This window comes from Cotesia typhae, unplaced genomic scaffold (genome assembly GCF_013202065.1).
Source record: "Cotesia typhae breed Kobodo isofemale line unplaced genomic scaffold, CoteBio_Ctyphae scaffold_152, whole genome shotgun sequence".
NCBI classification, from domain to species: domain Eukaryota; kingdom Metazoa; phylum Arthropoda; class Insecta; order Hymenoptera; family Braconidae; genus Cotesia; species Cotesia typhae.
The window spans coordinates 9,142,861-9,162,706 of NW_027423776.1; the positions used below are offsets into that span (position 1 = coordinate 9,142,861).

The 19,846-nt window shown below is 28.6% G+C and overlaps 2 protein-coding genes across 4 annotated transcripts in view; both read left to right on the forward strand.

Moving 5' to 3' along the window:
• The window catches only part of LOC141536679 (receptor-type tyrosine-protein phosphatase kappa-like), a 79,394-nt gene extending 60,910 nt beyond the window's left edge, over positions 1-18,484 (forward strand). For 2 of the 3 annotated variants that reach the window (XM_074257366.1, XM_074257367.1), the window contains 10 exons: positions 1,393-1,480; positions 3,086-3,162; positions 4,115-4,249; positions 5,443-5,744; positions 6,908-7,043; positions 7,296-7,545; positions 7,686-7,762; positions 9,958-10,197; positions 11,093-11,437; positions 12,379-12,599. In XM_074257366.1, the coding sequence (XP_074113467.1) occupies positions 1,393-1,480; positions 3,086-3,162; positions 4,115-4,249; positions 5,443-5,744; positions 6,908-7,043; positions 7,296-7,545; positions 7,686-7,762; positions 9,958-10,197; positions 11,093-11,437; positions 12,379-12,459 (1,731 nt within the window). In that variant the 3' untranslated portion in view covers positions 12,460-12,599. Of the gene's footprint in view, positions 1-1,392; positions 1,481-3,085; positions 3,163-4,114; positions 4,250-5,442; positions 5,745-6,907; positions 7,044-7,295; positions 7,546-7,685; positions 7,763-9,957; positions 10,198-11,092; positions 11,438-12,378; positions 12,600-17,320 lie in introns of those variants that run through there. The other variant, XM_074257368.1, reaches the window with a different exon arrangement.
• Positions 12,559-16,729, forward strand: LOC141536677 (uncharacterized). Its single transcript, XM_074257361.1, has one exon. The coding sequence runs from the start codon at positions 12,685-12,687 to the stop codon at positions 15,826-15,828; it is 3,144 nt and encodes a 1,047-aa protein (XP_074113462.1). The 5' UTR covers positions 12,559-12,684; the 3' UTR covers positions 15,829-16,729.
• Positions 18,485-19,846: the final 1,362 nt, after the last annotated feature.

Below are 19,846 nucleotides of genomic sequence, written 5' to 3' on the forward strand. Positions count from 1 at the left end.
CAACTTCCCGCCTCTTATCTTAGTTCATTCAGATGCACAGATGCAGCTTTACAACACCATATATATCATATATGTCTTCTTTTGTGCGGAGTAGACTGCTGGGGTAGGAGCTAAGTTACACAGAAGTTGTTAAAGCTGCATCAAACTTTCCGCGAGTTTACTGCGGACTGTTGACACGTTCGGAATTCCAAATTCTAAGAACAAGACGAATTGAGCCTTCAAATTTTATCTATTGTCTAAATTATTCTCTTCTTTAAATATATTTCTTCTTGAGTAATAGTATGAGTTGTAAAAATTTTCATTTGTAAGCTTCCAAAGCTATTAACTAGGTAGAAAAAAATTTTTTAAGAGTTTTAAGCTTAAAAATATTGAGAAATTCCAAAAATTGTCTTCAGGCCTAACCGTATTGTTTTTTTTTTTTTTTTTTTTTTGTAAGTATACTTTATCAAATAACAAAACTTGTATCTTACATGACAAAATACATACGTATATAGACAATATTTTAAATTCAACTCATACGAAATCGAAAAAAGTTTTATAAACTTCTAACCGAGATATTACTTTACAAGTTTTGTTTTTAATTTTATCAATACGAACTACTCTATATAAATTTTTATTCCAAATTGAATTTACATTATCTTTTCTGTGGGTTATAGTAAAACTTGTCATATTCATATTTTTGAGCAAAAAGTCATCCTGTTGCCGGAAAAAGAGTAAACTTTTTAATAGTTGGTCATTTTATTGTTATGGAAAATTTATTTCTTCTGATTTTATATACAAAAAATTTAATCAATTTTTTAAAGTAAAAGTTCAAAAATAAAAAGGTAAAAAAACTTGAACTTGCTTGAATTTCTGCACATTAATATTTTACAGGATTAAATCATTAACATGTTCAAAACAAAGTTGACCAGTCAAAAGCCAGTAATTTAACTCTGACGCAAAATTAATTAAAATTTCACGATTGTCAAAAACACGCGTGCGTTTCACAAAGCAGGTAGAATTGAATGAAATCCTCCCTGAATAGTGATAGGTCCGTCTATAGTTGAGATTTTGCCAGTATAATTATTATCCGAAATCCGTACTATTCAATTTTGTCTATTCCACGAGAGCTATCGGACACCGAGGGACCAATCAGAGCGGCTTTAAGGATAAAGAAGCTTACGCTCTAGAACTTTAGTCCCGAAATAGCCTGACAATAACTTCCCAAGGCTCAAGGGCCAGATTATTTCTACAGGTTATGGGCTCGGTAATTGTCTACAAAATTAATATTTTATTCTATAATTGAATTAAATCTGAATATACAATGAAAGAACGACGAAATAATAAAAGCGAGAGCATAATTTAATAAAATTCATCCACAAAAATATAATACGATGATTTATATGTTCACAGAGTGCAGACAAAGTAGAAACCCACTTGTGCAGGCATGCGATGAAACCGTCTAATAGGGAGAAAAACCAAAACCAGCGATGTATTCCATGTAAGTATTCAACATTTTATCTAATTAAAATTCAGCTCTGCAATGTTCTAAATTTTTTATGCAAAACTTGTATTAGTAGGCAAGATTTACCCTAATTTATTAAATTTAACTTTGCAAAATTTGCAAGGTTGAAAATTAAATAAAATTATGCTTCCTTGATTTGAAAATTTGAGATTTTAATAATAAATAATAATCATTTTTTTTGTAATTTTAATATCAAATTAAAACTAAATTTTTTTTTTTTCAAAATTTACGCTCTAATTAACTTCAATTAGTTCAATTTGATTTTTTTTCTGATAATTTTTTAGTTCTACGGTCACCTGATTTTTTTTTTATAGAAAATAAAAAAATTAAAAATTTTTTTTAATCGAAAATTCATAAAAATAAATTCTTCAAGTAGTTTTAATTATGTTAGGGTGTACTAGTATTTTCTTTAATTATATTAGACTTAATTATTTATTTTTCAAAAAAGAATAAATTTAAATTAAATAAATAAATTTTTTCCTACTACTAATTTTTCACCAAAATTACCCATAATTTTTTCTATCTAGTAATTAAAAAAAAAAAAAAAAATAGTAGTCCTTCTAAAAAATTATTTTAAAAGAATTTATCCATTCAAAATTCTCCACTTAATTTACGACAGCAAAATTTTCAAAAATAATTTTTTTCTTGTTAATTTTTGATTAACTTATCTAAGAAAAAAAAGCTTGCAAACTAAAAATAAAAGCATACCTTAAAGAACTTGTCAACAAACTTTGTTTTATATCCCAAGTTACAGAGAGTAAAAACCTCAATAAAAGTTAATTTATAGAAATTATATGTCTATATAATAAAAGTATAAGTATATAGACGCAATAATGAGGTTGGAAGAGTTTACATCAACAAGTGGCGTCTCTGTCCGACATTTCTCTAAAACGCAAAACCAATTAAGAAAAGTTAATTATACGGGCGATTGTTCGCGCCCCTTGCCAGAGAAGCTTTGAAGACGATGCTCTATAATAATAACACGCAAAAGGTTTTCCACTATATCTGTAAGTTTGCCGTAGATCGCTAACTAAGAAACCGTACTTTTGGAAACGAGTCAATTTACGCGAGCACACTGATAAAAAAATTTACTTGACTCAAGAGCCAAACTCTTGAACCAAGAATTCCATTTGGAAGAAAATTATTTTCTTGAGTCAAGAGAATAAATTCTTGAAACAAGAAAATTCTCTTAGACCAAGAATAATTTCTTAGCTCAAGAATTTATTCTCTTTACTCAAGAAAATCATTTTCTTCAAAATCGGATTCTTGGTTTAAGAGTTTGACTCTTGAGTCAAGTCAATTTTTTTATCAGTGCACTAAACAAAGCCCTGGCATTAGTGTCATTCAGGGCAAAAAAAAAAAAAAACTCGGGTCAGAGAACGAAACTAAAAAAATGAAACCTGGGGTAGATGATTATCTCGGGTCGTCGTACGTTGTATGTCAGTAATTTATTGCCGCCGACGGGGGGTATCATTATCAGACCTTACTTTGTTTTCACAATTATCAATATCTTGTTCATTGTTTGATATATAAATTGATATTAATCGTTGTTTTTTTTTTTTTTTTTATATTATTTAACAGACGACTACAATAGAGTTGTGCTGGATACGATAGAAGGACAAATAGACTCCGATTATATTAATGCCTCTTACGTAGACGTGAGTACTTATTTTAATTACGTAAGATTTTATTCCTGAAGAAGATTACTTGAGATTGTTATTATTCATTGCTTTTATCATTTGTGGATTAATTTATCGATTGTCCTTTATTGTTTGATAATTATGCAATTTTCGAAGATGGAAATTTTTAATTCACTTGAAATTATTCATAATATAATTAAAAATATTAATATAAGCATTTTCTAAATTTAAAATTTTATTTTGCACTGATGAAAAAATATTTTTAATTCAGGAAAAAAATTTTTTTTATCTTGAATTCTATTTTCTTGGATCAATTTATCCATACAATGAAAATTCTCAAAAATTAGGAGAAAAAATTTTTTTTTCATAAATTTAATATTCTCAATTCAATTAAAAATTAGAAAAAAAATTTATAAATCTCAAATTTTTATTTTAACACGTTTTAAAAAATATTCAAGACTTTTATTAATGAAATAAAAAGTATAAAAAATTTATTGAATGTATATGCACTGAGAAAAAAAAATTAATTCTAAAGAGCTTTATCTTCTTCATTTAGGGAAAAATTCATTAACTGAGAAATTTTTCTTGATTTAAGTGAATTTTATTCAATTCTAGAATTTTTCTTGATTCAAAAATTAAGTAAATTTTTTTTTAGTGCATAATTAATTTTTTTAAGCTTTATAAAATTCATATTAAAAATTCCTTTATTTCTGTAAAATTTAATTAAGATTATGGCTTAATTTTTGAAGTATTTATTTTATTTAAAAATGTATAAATTATTGATTTTTGCAAACATTAAATAATTTATTTGTTCCGTATATTTGCCAAACAATAAATTGCATTAATAGGCTCATTTATTTATGCGTAATGCAATAATTAATAATTAATGATAATAATAATGATATAATAGTGTGATAAGTGATAAATGCATATTGCAATTGATGGATTAATTATTTGAATATAATTACAGAGTTTACTAAAACCAAACGCCTACATCGTGACTCAGGGACCCATAGAGACGACGGTAACTGAATTTTGGCGAATGGTCTGGCAAGAGCGAGCATCCTGTATCGTTATGTTAACCAAAACATTTGATTTCATAAAGGTAGGACATAGAATAAAACCCGAACAGCTTTTAACAAATAACAGAACTCATCAAGACTGCTTAATGTCAATTTAAAATGTAAATTGAACTAAACATTCCGATTGGCAACATAAATTTATGTGACGATGATGAGGATCGCGATCAGTCATACAAATATTCGCGTCCAGATACATTTCCATTATCAATACACCAGGAATGTGATGTTTCGATTTACACGACTGTTGTCACGAGTGGGCTCCTGTCGATTACGACTGCGAGAGTGGACGAGATGACAATGACAGAGCGAATCGAATGTCTGATGAATCGTACATCGAATCTGATTGACGTAACACCTTGTATGCTGATTAGTCGAGCATTAATTCTCGACTGTAGTGTCTCTAAATGGGCTACCCTCCTGATGTTCAATAAAAAAATTTTTAATAAAATATTTTTGAATTTTAGTTAATCATGCAAACCTTATTTATTGCATATGTGTCACGATTTTAGTTATAAATTTGAAAATTTTATTAATCTTTAGCAATTAAAAATTTTTTTTAAAAAAAAAGGTACAGTGAATTATTTACAGTACTGTCAAAGAAGAGTTGATCTCTTTCTCTTCTAAAATTAAAAAATGAATAAAGAAAAGTTAAATTTTCAAAAGAATGAATGAAGAACTACTTAAAAAATTAAAAATGCTTATTATAATCAGTTAATTTTTTATAACACTGAATTTAACGAAAATCTGTCAATTTTTGGGATTATTATAATTTTTTAATTTTTAATTATAATTTTTTGGAATATTAAATTATTTTAGAATTTTTTCATAATTTTTTCTTTTAAATTAAAAAAAAAAAATATTTTTTTAATTTAAAAATTTTTTTAATTTATCTTCTCTTTACAGATGCTATGTATTGTATAAAATCATTATTACTAAACACTTTACACATAAAAATGTAATTATATCGTTGTAAATTGCCGAGAGCGTTTTTTTACAAATAAATAATTAAAAAAAAATTTTAATTAAAAAATTATGTCTAAAAATTAAAAAAAAAATTACTAGTGCAAATTTTTAAAAAATAATTTTTTTTTATAATTAATTTTTAATAAAAAAAAAAAAAATTTCTGCGTTTTAATGATTTAGTATAATTATTTTTTTTTCATGTTATTGATTATATGATTAATGATTAATAAATCATACTACATTAAAATTAAAGGTGATGTGCGTGCAATATTGGCCAGCAAACAAAGACAAGGATGAAGAATACGGCGGAATTTGTGTATCAGTCCTGAAAGAAGAGGAATTGGCAAATTTTCATATACGAACGATAAAACTGTACAAAAAAAACGCAAACGAGGAAATAACCGAAGAGAGAACGCTGCTACAATTCCACTACACTGAATGGCACTCACACACGTGTCCGTTTAGCAACGCGGTATTAGAGTTCCGTAGACGTGTCCGGGCAGTCGTTGGGTCTACTATAAAAAACGAGTCAGGTCCCATGGTGGTTCACTGCAAGTAAGTACATTAATCGTCCAAATATACATAATCTATATTCTATATTGTATATTTTATGGTGTATATTACACAGTGGTCTACCAACAGGAAGTAATATAAGATAAAATTAATTAATCTTTCAGTGCTTAACTTCTGAGGCAGAATATTATCCTGCTCTCATGTTCACTGTGGGTTTACTTTAAATTAGTTTGTAAATAGGCGGAAGTGTTAAATAATATTGTTCCGTGATAATGTTAATTACCATTTTAATTAATTTTCTGGCATCGACAGACCAGTTGTTCAATTCGAGGTGAATTATTTTACGAAACTATTAATTATTGTTGCTTCGGGCCAATTATTTCTGACATTTTTATTTTAATTTAATGATTAATTAAAAGTTTTTACGATTTTTAATATTAAAACTTTAATTTAATTTTTTTTTTAATATTTTCAATGTCAGTATTTAAAATTTAATTTTTTTTTAAATGAAATTTCTTTAAATTTATGCAAGTATTCAATTAAAAATATTTTCCTCCCATTTCTGCATTGAAAAAAAAATAATTAACTTTAAAAAAAAAATTCTTAGATCAAAAATATAATTTTTAAAAGCTTAATCTTAAATCAAGTAAAAATATTTTTATACTGAGAAATTTATCTTGAGTTTAGTAAATTTTTTTATTAAAATGTGAACAGTTATTAATTCTGAATTTTTACAGTAAATTCTTTGAAGCAAAATCTTGAAAACAAATTTTCACTTCTTAAATCGTAAATTTTTCTTACTTTGATGTATCATTAAAAATAATAAAATACTTTTTATAAATCTTGAATCATAAATCATGTTTTAAAAACTCGCTCATCATCCAAGATCTAGAACGGAATTCTCTTGTATGATTAAATAAAAAAATCATCCAAGTTATGCCAAATATAATCTCGTAAATTCCAAGATTATTAAATTAAGCACACTTCTAATAAACTTGAGTTATTCGATAAATTTCCAAAAGTTTTTTTAAAGTAAATATAACTTTACGAAAAATTTAAAAAATCCTAAAACATATTTAATTACAAAATACAACAACGAAAAAATATAATATTGCTGATAAATTAGTATCAAATTACAAACTAATTAAATAGCAATAAAAATTTTCTTGAAACTTTTTTAATAATTTATTTCTATTTTTTATCAGCGACGGCGGTGGACGTTCTGGAGTGTATCTCGCCATAGACGCGAATATGGAGCTCGCGGAAGAGGAGGACACTTTTGACGTCTTTGGATATCTGAAGAAACTCCGTCAAAGTAGGCGGGGGCTCATAGAAAGTTTGGTAAGAAACTAAAATCAATTTTATTTCTCCTTTATTTCTAGAGAGAACTTTTTTTAGAAAAACCCGTCGGTATACATTGCATTATCTCAGCTTTTATAGAACCGCTCTGGCATAAAGTTTATACCCGCAATGCCCTACAATAAACTTAAACCAGTGTAAAATAATCCAGAACATCGTTTCAAATATTTTATACTCTGAAATAATTTATTGGCTTTTTTTATTCATTTTTAATCTTGTTGTATACTTTACCAGGACCAATATAAATTCGTGTACGACACCCTCGAGGAGTTTGTTATATGCGGAGCATCGTGGTTTCCAGTCTCTGAGCTTTCTCAGCGGTTAAAGCAGAAGAGCGTGAAGAATCCAATATCTAAGATGAACGAGTATCAACGAGAGTATCAACAGATTTGCAAGCAAACACCCCGATTTACGATTGGTGATTGCGCTGGTGGGCATCGTGCTGACAACAGGGAAAAAAATCGTGATGTTTTAGTTGTTCCACGTGAGTGATTATTTATTATTATTATTATTATTATTTAATTAAAAATTTTTAATAATAATAATGATAATAAATTAAAAAAATTAATTACAATGATGGAAAAAAAAAGAAAGTAATATTATTATTATTATTTTTTTTTTCAGCTGATAATTTTCGGCCTTATTTAACAAGTTTTCAAGGAAACAGTTTTACAGACTACATAAATGCTGTTTTTGTTGACGTAAGTTAATTTTTTAAACTTTAATAAAAAATCAATCTTCATGTTTTTTTTTTTTTTTAACAGCTCTGAATTAAATTTCGAACTTTTAAATTATTTTTTAAAGCTAATACCAAATCTCATCAAACTGAAAAAAAATTTTATTTAATCCATAAAATCAAGATCAATTAATACAAGAAAAAAATTGATATAAAATTTTTAAAGTCCCCTTGGATAAAAATGATAAATGAAATTAATCATCACCAGCACTAAAATTTACTTTAAAAACTTTCTCAGCAAATAAAACTGACTTTTTTTTTTTAAACTTATGAGCAACTTTTTTCGGTTTTTAGTTTTATTGAAAGATTCGCTCCAGAGAAAGTTCGACAAAAAATGATAAAATTAAAGTTTTACCAAAAATAATATATAAATTTAAGAAACGCCACTCTATTACTTTTATTGAGGAAATAAAAAAACGTCTAAAGTTATTTATGTTGGTCATAAATTTCTAACATGAAATAATAACATTTTATTTTAGATATATATTTTATATGTGGCATGATATGATATGATAAATAAAATTTTTTATGAATTTGAATATTTTATAATTTTTATGTGATACTAATGGCCATTAAGTTTTCGATCGATCACTTTTAAATGCACTGTCCGGTAGTACATATACTCAAAGCCCCACGGAAAATCGATATATATGTACTACAAAAGATAGGCATTATCATATCATTGCTTTATATCGTCTCTATTATATTTTACTCTTGTATAAATATATTTTTTTTAGTGCTGATAATATTTTTTAGTGCAATCTCAATAATAAAAATGAAATGAAAATAAAAGCGGCTATAAAATTTATAAAATGTCGCATTCTTTATAGTCATAAAATATTCATCATGTTTGTTATTATTTAAAAAAAAAAAAAAAAAAAAATCTTTTTACTGTATCGCTATAAATTTATTCTTTTAACATTATCATGGTCCATTGTCGCGGTACTTTATCCTTCCAGGATATTTATCTGATGATGAAAACACAGAAAATCCCGAAGATTAAAAGCGATTTCAAATAAAATTAAAACAATGCAATTGCTATTTATATTGGTATTATTGAAAATTAATTATGCAGTTGACAAAAGTAATTTCGATTAATTAACAATTTCGTAATCCAATGAATAATAATAATATTAATCCATGAATTGATCAGTTAAAATGAGTGAGTGTTTTAAATCTAAAGCAATCCGATTAAAATGAAATTTATAAGAGCGAAAAGTTTCAAGATTTTATTTTTTTTTTTTTTTTTTTTATAAATTTTCACTGTCACATATTTGACTTTTCAAGTAGTTTTTTACTGACTGTACTGAAGTGCGTTGTACTCTCAACAAGTTTAAATTGGTATTGAGAACTTATTAGAAATTAATCTTGGAACCTCAGAGTTTGAACAAACCCCAATAGCAAAATTAGTCGAAGTAGGTTCTCTTGAGTTGTACCGGAGATCTACTTTGTGAAATTAGGTTTTAGATTATTAAGGACTTGTATGATTACAATTACACTACTCTATTGATTGCAATGAATCTTTTCTTATTTTTTTTTTTTTTTCAAATCCGATATATTTGATTGTAATTAAGATAATTTTTTAATTTCACGGTTTATAATATTTTAATTCATTAGAATAATAATTAAAAATTTTTTTTTAAATTATATAATTTTTTTAAGTTTATAAAAAATCGAATAATTAAAAAAAAAAATTTTTTTTAATTAATTGACATTTAAAAATTAATTAATAATTTTTGGTCAACTTAAAATTTTTGTTTGCATTAAAATAACTTTGAAATTAATTGAAATTTTTTTTTTTTATTTTAATAATTGAAATAAAATTTTAAAAGTCAATTTTTCAATTAAAAAAAATTTTTTTTTAAATAAATACTATTTAATTTTTTTAATTTATATAATTCTCGGTTGACATAAAATTTTTTAAAGAAAAATAAAGATTGATTTTTTTAATTTTATTCAAAAAATTTTAATTTTTTAATTTTTTATGCAAAAAAAAAATATTTTAATTTTTTAATTTTTTATGCAAAAAAAAAATATTTTAATTAAATAAAAAAAAAAATTACTATAATTAATTAATCAAGAAAGGAAAATTTGAAAATCTTAAGCTAAACAAAAGGAAATAAATATAAATAATTTATAACTTTGTGCATAAATTTCCAGGGTTACACCAAACCACGGGAATACATAGTAACAGAATGGCCATTAAAGCACACTTGCGGTGAATTTTGGTCCTTAGTATACGATTACGAGTGTTCAGCAGTAGTAATCCTGTGTGTGCCGCCCACAACTTCAACAAACTTTCCTAGCTTCTGGCCTGAAGGAAAGCACTCCAAGAAGTACGGGCCTGTCTTCACAATAGATCACATCAGCCATAATCATTACACCAACATTAAAACTTGGGTGAGTATATAACATAATAATTAAATTCGTCGGCTCTTCATTCTCCTGAATGATGGATCTATATTTAACAAAACTTGTAATACATAAATATACAATATATAGTACATAATATATAATGAGGAATACTTAGAGCAAGTTCGTGTAACTGACGTGATATCTAAAGCTCTGGAGCATGAAAGGATGCCTGGCTACTGGGAATATATCAAGGATAATGTTTAGTTTTAGTTTTTGGTTCAAGATCATGATGAGAAGCTATAAGAATATTAATGATTCATTTGCTATTTTTTTGTGAATAAATCTGGTAGAAAAAAAAATTATAGAACCAAAAAAATATTCACAATTCTTTTAAAAAATTTATAGTGTTATGAAAAGGTACAAATTTAGATCAAGATCTTTCTGATGATGACCAAATTAATTATAAAAATTTCTTAAAAATAAAATTATACCCTTAAAAAAATTTTTTGATAAATCCTGAAATAAAAATTATTTATATAAAAAAATATCAGAATATCTATAGCCATATGAGGATATATCAAACTTGATATGAATAAATATTAATATAAATAATAAAGAGAATAAACAAAAATTTTTATTTATTTATTTTTTTTATTTTTGAGTCGAATATTAATCCATATAATTAAAAAAGTAAGAAAATTTTTTAAATAAGTCTAAATTTATTATAAAATAAATAAAAAAATTTTAATTAATTGAAGATGCAAATCTATGAAAAACGACTTTGAAAATTCATTATAATAAATAAACTATTTTAGAAAATTATATGAAACCTTAAAAAGAGACAAACTTAAGTCAAAATTTTTTAATAAATTTTTTTTATTCTTTTAATTAAAAAGATTGGCCTAATTAATTATTAATTTATTAAAATTTATAAAACCAGATATTCCGGATAAACAAGAAGATAGTATCACTGACGGAGTTGATGGCCGGAGTAAAAGCACCCCCAAAAACGGTCCAGCTGTTCCAGTTGACTTGCTGGCCGATGGGTCAAGCAGTGCCTACGTCCACCAACAGCCTGGTTGAGCTGATGAACATGGTTGAAAGGTGGAGACAAAAGGGAGATTACGGCCCAGTGTGTGTCGTTTCACCTGACGGCAGAAGTCGCTGCGGTGTTTATTGCGCTGCAAATGCTTGCATCGAGCAAGTTATTCAGCACGGTGAAGTTGATATCTTTCAAGCTGTCAAGACTGTACGACGACATCGCCCTCAGCTCGTTGAGAACATGGTAATTTTTTATGTCCTTTTATATTTTATAATTAATCTCTTCTACAGTACTTGGTTTATTCTTCATCTCCCCAAGACAATACATTTGTACTTTTTTAATTAATTTATTCCGGAGACTTTAGTTTTAATAGTTTTATATTATCTTTAAAAGTTCAATTATCGCTTTGTCTTCTCGCGACAGAATGTTTTATTTTATTCTCAATACTCAAAAGCTTTTAATTAGTCTGAGAAATTTATAATTTTTAATTAATAATGAAATGAAAAAAAAAATTTTTTTTCTTGCGTAAGAAAATTTTTCTATATATTTATCAAGGATAAAAAACTTCAGTCACTGTATTTTAAAATTGAGGAACCATAGAAGTAGTTTTTTTTTAAATGTATAACGTTGAGAGAAAAATTGTTATTAAAAAAATTTTCTCGTAATATATTTTCTTGTCTGAAAAATTGATGCTCGGAAAAACAAAGTCATTCATAAAAAGAAAAACACCTGATTATTTTTTAATTTTATTTATAAAATAAATTAGTACTAAGAAAACAATTTTTATAAATTGCACTTATTGTATTTTTTTTTTTTTTTTTGATGAGTGGAATTTTATAAAAAGTTTTAGTTATAATTATTTAATTGTTACAAAAAATTCCTAAAAATTATCAGATGTCTGTAAAATTTCATAGCATTGTAATTTCCACATATAACAATTTTCGGTATGGAATTTATGGAATTTTAACTTAATTCAAGTGAAGCTTTTAGTTGAATTACCTAATGTAGAACAATAAAGGTAAATATTTGAAATTTAGGTAGATATAATTTTTATCAAAAAAAAAAAAAAAATAAATCCCTTTTTACACAACAATTTTTTGCCAAAAAAACTTGTCTAAATTTCAAATTAAAAATCCTTTTTGAACCTCAACACAACCCCGAACTAAAAATCTCTTTAATTTTAGACGGAATACAAGTACTGCTACGACTTGGTCCTTCACTACGTGCTGCACTACCTGAATAAAGACATGAATGAAAAAAAGTGAGAAAGCGAGTTGAGGGACGAGCTGTGGTTCATTGAGTTCGGACGCGGAGCAGCCTTACCATTGACCCCCGAAGAGGCGCCAACAGACGGCGAGCCGGTGGTACCTTGCGCGCAGGGGCGTATCGTAATCGAGACAACCCGCCCGGCGCCTCCGCATTTCGCGACTTGTTCAACTTACCGGCACGCGATAGCGCTGTCATCAACTTCCCCGCCAAGCATCTCCTCGATGGGATTCCCGGGATTGACAGACTCTTCAGGCCCGGCGTTTGATCCATACCTGAGCCGGGGGGCCGTTTCAAAAGCGCTGTACCTGCGCCAGCACTCAGTAAACCAGCCGCAGAGTCCAGCGATCCGCCCCGAAGACCTGAGTGTGACGCCCTGGTTCACGACCACCGCCAACACGACGACCACGACCATCGACGACTCGATCACGGACTCGACCCAATGCCTAGATCGGGCCCTCGAAGCCAGCTCGTACCCTTCATCTTCATCTTTCTCCCGCAACAACTTTTCTTCCCTCCCTCCGGGGGCCAGACCCGAGCTCGTCTCCACCAGAGGCAGCAGCGTCGACAGCGATAACCCGCCAATCAGGCCCTCGGCTCCCAGAAAGGCCTACATGGACCTCAGCGACGCCATCGCTCTTCTCGACGAAACCTGTCCCAATCCCGACGCGAGTCCTTCACTGACCCCGCGCACTCCCCGAACGCCACTCAATGCTACCTCCAGGAACAAGCGCGCCAGGTCCAAGAGCAGCGACAACTCCTTAAACTACAGCAGCGAAAGGCTCAGCGACCGTTCCTCAACCACTGACGGTTACAAGGAAAAACGCCGTCCCTTTCTCCAGAAAATTGGAATCTCCAAGACAGAGGACCGGCCTTTCCTCTCTAAAATCGCCCCCAAGATTATCGGAAAGCCTTATTTAGAGAAAATAGGACCTAGCAAAGCTCTAGAGCGGCCTTTTCTCGACAAAATCGGCTCCTCCAAAACTTTGGATAAATTCAATTTCGAAAGTTTGCGCGAATTGCCACGTGCCATGATTCGCAGAACCCAGACTATTGTTGAACCCTCTATTGAACGGACACGTGAGGAGCCTTGCAAAGACGTGATACTAGTGGTAGAAGAGGAGGAGATCGTAGAGGAGCAAGTTAACCACTCACACTCTATTGATCGTAAGCGCTCCAAGGGCAAAGGTCTTTTGCTAAAAATGTACTCGTTTGAAACTGAAGATCTTGACGAGCATGGATCATTTGACATTATTGAAGAAACCGGGCCAAGTTCTTTGCCTCCGCTTGATGATGACACCTGTTGCCAAGCTGATGTCCAGTATTCTCAGGAAATTCAGAAGAATTCAGTTGGAACTGGTGCGGAATTGGTTAAATGTTGCATTACAACTAGCCACGAAATTGTTTCTAGTGTCGGATACTTGGGCTCGCCTAGAACTACTTCTAGTTGGAGCAATTCGCCGCTTAGTTCAGGAAAAAAACTCGAAAGACCTTCGCCTTCTTTGTCCCGATTGTTGGACAGGAATTACAGCTCCCGCGAGATGTCTATCAGCGACGAAGAAGCCGCTTTGATTATTCCAAACTCCCCGACAAAGCGCAGGATTTCTAAAGTCTCGCCGGAGCCGCAATTGCCGGTTAGAGTGGTGCCCTCTAAGGGTAAAAACTCGTCCTTGCCTCGCGATTTAGACGCATCGCCTACTAAAACGCGTCGGCAGGCTTCTGAAGATATTCTACCGGAATCTTTGGGCTCTAATGGAGTCAATGATCAAGAGTTTGGAAGTTTTGATGATAAAACACGAAGCGCTGAATTGATTGCGTCGAAAAGTCGCAGGCAAACTTTTAATGAAACTATTGAGAAATTTGGAGGAAGAAGCTCTGATTACAGAACCAAGCGGCAGATTTCTGAGGACATTTTGGACAAAACGGACAAGGAAGATTGCTATGGACAGCTGATCAATGAGCGCAGAGGGATTTCTTCGGATAATTTAATCTACTCGCGAGAAACAGTCGTCGGCTCGGCGCCATCTGCCTCCTCTTTGGGCTACCAAAGTGGAAGCGACTCTCCGTTTGCCAACAGCCATCCGTCTTCTAATAACAGTCAAGATATGCTGCGCGGAACCTTCAAACTCTTGCATGACAAGTTTGAGTTACAAGATGTGCCTGCTGAAAGTTACGCTGCCTTCAAACGACGCACACGAATGACTTCTACGATAAGTTCTGCGGTAATTTCCACCGATTTTCCGATCGTTACCGAGCGGTACAAGTTTGTCGCCAAGGAGACCACTATTGGCCCGGTTGTGCAGGTGGGAAAAGTCTACAACATCACGAGTAACAAAGTGTCCAAAGTTAAGGAAGTTAGCGGCAACAAGAACGATGACAAGGACAATAAAGGATCGTTTTCGAGTTCTAATACTGTTAAATCGGTGCTGAAGAAGCAAGACAGGATTGACAGCACTAATGACAGAGAAGCAGATGTTGCGGGTTCGCTGATTCGCAGACCAGTGAGGAGAATTCTCCACGAACCGTCGCAGGAAACTATGGATCTGCTGACTGAGTTGAAGCGGATCAAGAGTCTGCTGAAGACTCCGTCGGAAGAAGGAAAAGATTGGGAGCTGGATTGCCTGAAACCTGCAAGGCTGCCCAAGAAAATTTCGCTGTCTGATAAGGAATTTTGTTTGTCGGTTGAGAGGGAGAACAGCATTCACAGATCGTCGGTTTTTATGAGGATTGCTAAGGGGAAGAAAGAGATGAAGGATGATGATGATAATGATAATGCTAACAAAGATGGTGATAAGAAAGTGATAGATAATAATGAAGAAGATGATAAAAATAAAGAGAAATCTTGTTTTGCAAAGCCAAAATCAGAAAGCGGACCGGCTTTGTTTGAAAAACGATGCTTGTCGCTGGATTACGCGGATGATGTTAAGCCAATTAAGCCGGAGGCTCGTGCTATATCCCTCGCGTCGGAAAGGACTGATGAGAAGGACGAGGGAAATTATATTGATCCCGGTAATTTGATTTGGGAATGCGACTGCGATTTTAATTCGGATGTCTTTGAGAGTGTAGCGGAAAATTCAAAGAAGAAAATTCCGGAGAAGAAATTCGAGGCGAAGAATTGTCTGGATGTGGACATTGTCATTCCTGTGGATCAGAGCGGATCTGTCAGTCCTAAGAGGAGGGAGAAGATCCAAGGAAGAACCAGCGATTTGTACGAGATTATCTCCCCGAGATCTACACCCTTTAGGGTGAAGAAGAGGCTAGGGAGGATCTCCGTGGAAGACGGCGTTAAGCCCGAGAGTTTTACTATTGATAAGGTCGACTGTAGGTCGGTAGTCACGCAAAAAAAGACCAAGTGCTTCCCCTTGTAACGGCTTGCCTGCGGCCAACGCCTTTTTTTTTTTTTTTTTTACAAGCGGGCCCTGGACCAGTTTTGTATTTTCTTACTATGTTAAGGAAATATTTTTTTTTCGGTCGTTTTAACGAGGGTTTCTTGGGTTTTTTTTTTTAACTTTGATGAAATTAGGAGTTTAATGTTTGTTTTGTAATTTTTTTTATAGGCTAGGAAAGATTTTTAGAGGTTATATTTGTTAGAGTTTGAGAGAGATTGACTATATTTGGTTTTTTATAACAATTTTGTTTAAAATTGAAGAATTTTTGTGAAATTATTCAATTTTTCAATCTTAATTGTTATTTTTAAAAATTTTCCAAAGTTATTTTTAAAAAGTATAGATTTTTATTGTTTCATGCATAACCTAACTTTTTGAAATTTGTAAAAACTCAAACAATGAACTTTTATATTTTTATGAATTTTTTGGTACATTAATAACTAGTCACTGGAGTCTTTTTGAATAATTAGTATCTTTAAAGTTTATTCAAGTGATTTATTACAGTGAAGTTAAACGTCTGAATTAATTATAAGGAGACCATAAAATATTAACTTTACGCTAAACTTTGGAGGTTAAGGCGCTGCGTATAAGTCATATGAAGTATAATATACAAACTTTGACAAGTTTAATTACAATAATTTATTCTAATGAATTGTTATTGTAGTTTTATAAATAATTTATAGAATTTTATTGCAAACTTAAGATTAAGTTATATAATTCCAAAAAAAAATTTTTTTGAAGAAAATAATCAACCTAGAAATTTTAAGAATGTGGAAAATTACAGGAAAAATGAGAAAAAAATTTTTTAAACCAAAAAGAAGTATATAAAAAAAAGTTTAATTTTATTTTCTAACTTTCTGCTTTAAAAATTTTAATTCTGGCAATAAAAATTGAAAATTTTCAATTTACATGCAAGAAGTTCAAAATATTTTATTTTTTAAGCAAAATTTTAGAAAATATAAATAAAAAAATTTTTACGTTCTTTTTTTTTTTACAGATTTATATAACTTAATTGAAAAACAAATTTTTTTATAGCAAATTATAAATATTAAGACTATAATTTAAATTATAAAAAAAAATTAAATAACTAAATCATAAAATTCACTGAGGAACAAATTTCTACGTTTTATATTACATTAAAAATAAATACGAGCATCGCTTTATTAAATCACGAAAAAAAATGACATTATTCCCTCGCTCCGGCACAAAATAAACTAAACTATTAGTTAACTTTAATATAATGATAATATCACGATTATTGACTAGAATTTTTCATGGCGTTTCCCAGTGGAGATATTCCGTGTTTACATTTAAACTCAGATACGCGCGTAGAAAAATATATATCTTCTTTACTCAAAAATTATCTCGGACAATTTACCCGGTGAATTATTTATTATTGTCTTTTAGAAGGAAGTTGATACTCAATTTTCTTAATCTAAGGACAAATTTATTTAATTTCAATTTTTTTTAACAGCAAAAATTATCCAAAGTGTAAGAAGACAACTCAGCTATTTAGCGTCAATCTCTCCAGCTCTATTGCGTTGAAAGTAATTTGTGTTAATAATTATTAAAAATATAAATAAATTAGGGTAATATTATATTACATATAATTATATTATAATAAACGAAGAAGAATATAACATAAATAAAAATAATAATTAAGATTATAACCCAATACTTGTAAATATTGTAACAAAATTACAAAACTAATATAATTTAATTTTTTTAAAAAAATTGACCTCGTCAATTTTCCTGCAGTTGGGACACTTTTCTATAGATTTATTGTACTATACGTGATAATAGTTTAAAAAAATTAATATAAAAAAAAAAATAGTTAAAAATTTCCTACCGACTAGATAATTAGAGCAGCTTAAATTGAACTCTGTCCATGTGAAAAAATTCTGAGTTCGAATAATAATAATTATTTTTATTTTACTTTTATTAGATTAGTTGTAATTATTTAAAAAAATGAATTTATAATTAGTAAAAAAAAAATTACAATATTAAATATGAACAATCTCGATATATTTCAAAGTAAGAATTTAAAATATACTATACGAACCCAAAAAACTTTTACGAACAGTGCCTTGTTCATGGATATATTTATTTGAAAGAAATAATTAAATAAAATTAAAAAAAAATAAATAAATAAACTAAACCAACGACACAATATATTTCCTAATTATAATTATAATAAAATTTTGTCGAAAGCGGGCCGAAGTACTTGAAAGGGTCCACACGAAATTGTGATTTCAATAATTAATAATAATACTAATTTAAAATAATTTTTTTTTTTAAATCACAATTTCTTAAAAGATGCGTCCGCCTGCTAAGTCTTTCTCTCAATACAAGGAAGACAAAGTGATGTCTTTAATTAAACGTAATTAACTGTGAAACTATTGAATATTAATATTAATAATTAATTGTTGTTAATTATAATTCTAATGAAAAATATTTATTTGTTTAGAATTTTAGATTCAGTTTAAAAAAAATTTTACTCTGGATTTACGGAAAGTAATTTAATTATACATGTATAGATATTTAAATAGAAAAAAAAATATATAACGTTAAATTGATAGAATATTTGTATTTGTATGTAAATGTTATATTAATAATTAATGAGTATTTTAGGTTTTAAATGGACGGGTATATTTAATAAATATATATATATATATATATATATATATATATATATATATATATATATATATATATATATATATATATATTTGTTTACGCGTTCGTGCCAATTTGCATCGCCAATTTTGTGTAAATTTGAATCAACAAAAATATTGTCATTGTTTTTTTTATTTCAATGATTTTTTGGTGTTGTAATTAATTATAATTATAGACAAGTGGAGTTTTAAGTAAATTTGAAAATTCGCAAATATTAACGGTGCCAAAAACTTGATATATTATATAGATCTGTATGTTAATGAGTAATGACATTACTTTTGTATTTACGATTGTTTATGTGTGGGCGTTACGGATGTACATGTCTTGCTATTACATTCAAAGATTTGTAGGTATAATATTGAATTTTATGTGGACGTATGTATTATATATATTATTAATTATTATATTATATATTATATATAGATATTAATTATTGATATTAAGTATATAGTATAAATATATTGTATATTAAATGTTAATTGTAAGTTAAATCTCTAGTATTTCCATGTTTAATGATGAGTTGATTACAGACGAAAATTAAATTATTTTTTGTGAATTATTAATACACAAAAAAAAAATTTAATTTGATTAAATTAGACAAATATCTTCATTCAGTAGGTTTTAATTATCTTGAATTTTTTTTCAATAAAAATTTTATTTATTTATGCATTACAATTATAATTAAACGCGGAGAGACTTCTTATTTAAAGAATTAAAATTTACAACTTGGAAAAAAATTTTAATTTTTAAAAATTATAAGTGCGAGTTTTTTTTAATATTTTTTTTTCATAATAATTAATTTTTTTATAAAAATTTCAAGATTTTTGCTAATTTAGAATTTCCAAGAAAATAAATTTGTTGGTTTGATAACTAGAAGTAAATATTTATAATTTTTAAGGAAAAATTTAAAAATCAAGAAAAAAAATTTTTGAAGCAATAAAATTGAATTTTTTTCAAGTTTTTTTTAATTCATGGCTATTTCTTCTTGAATTAAATTTTTTTTCTGTGAGTTCTTATTATATTGATTAATTATTTGTAAGTTATGAAAATAATTAGTGTGAATAAGTGTGTGAAGTTTGAATTTGTGTAAATTAGACTTTTTAAAAAGATATATCTTCTCAGTTTCTAATTTTTGATGAAGAAAAAATTTAAAAATTAAAAAAAATATGATTTTTCAAAATGGAAAAATTTATTTATGTTAAAAATATGTTTAAGATTAAATTTTTAAAAATTCCTTTAAATTGTTAAATTTAATAAATATTTTAGCTTAAAAAAAAAAAAAAAAATCAAATAAATTGTTCAAATTAACAATTTAAAAAAAAAA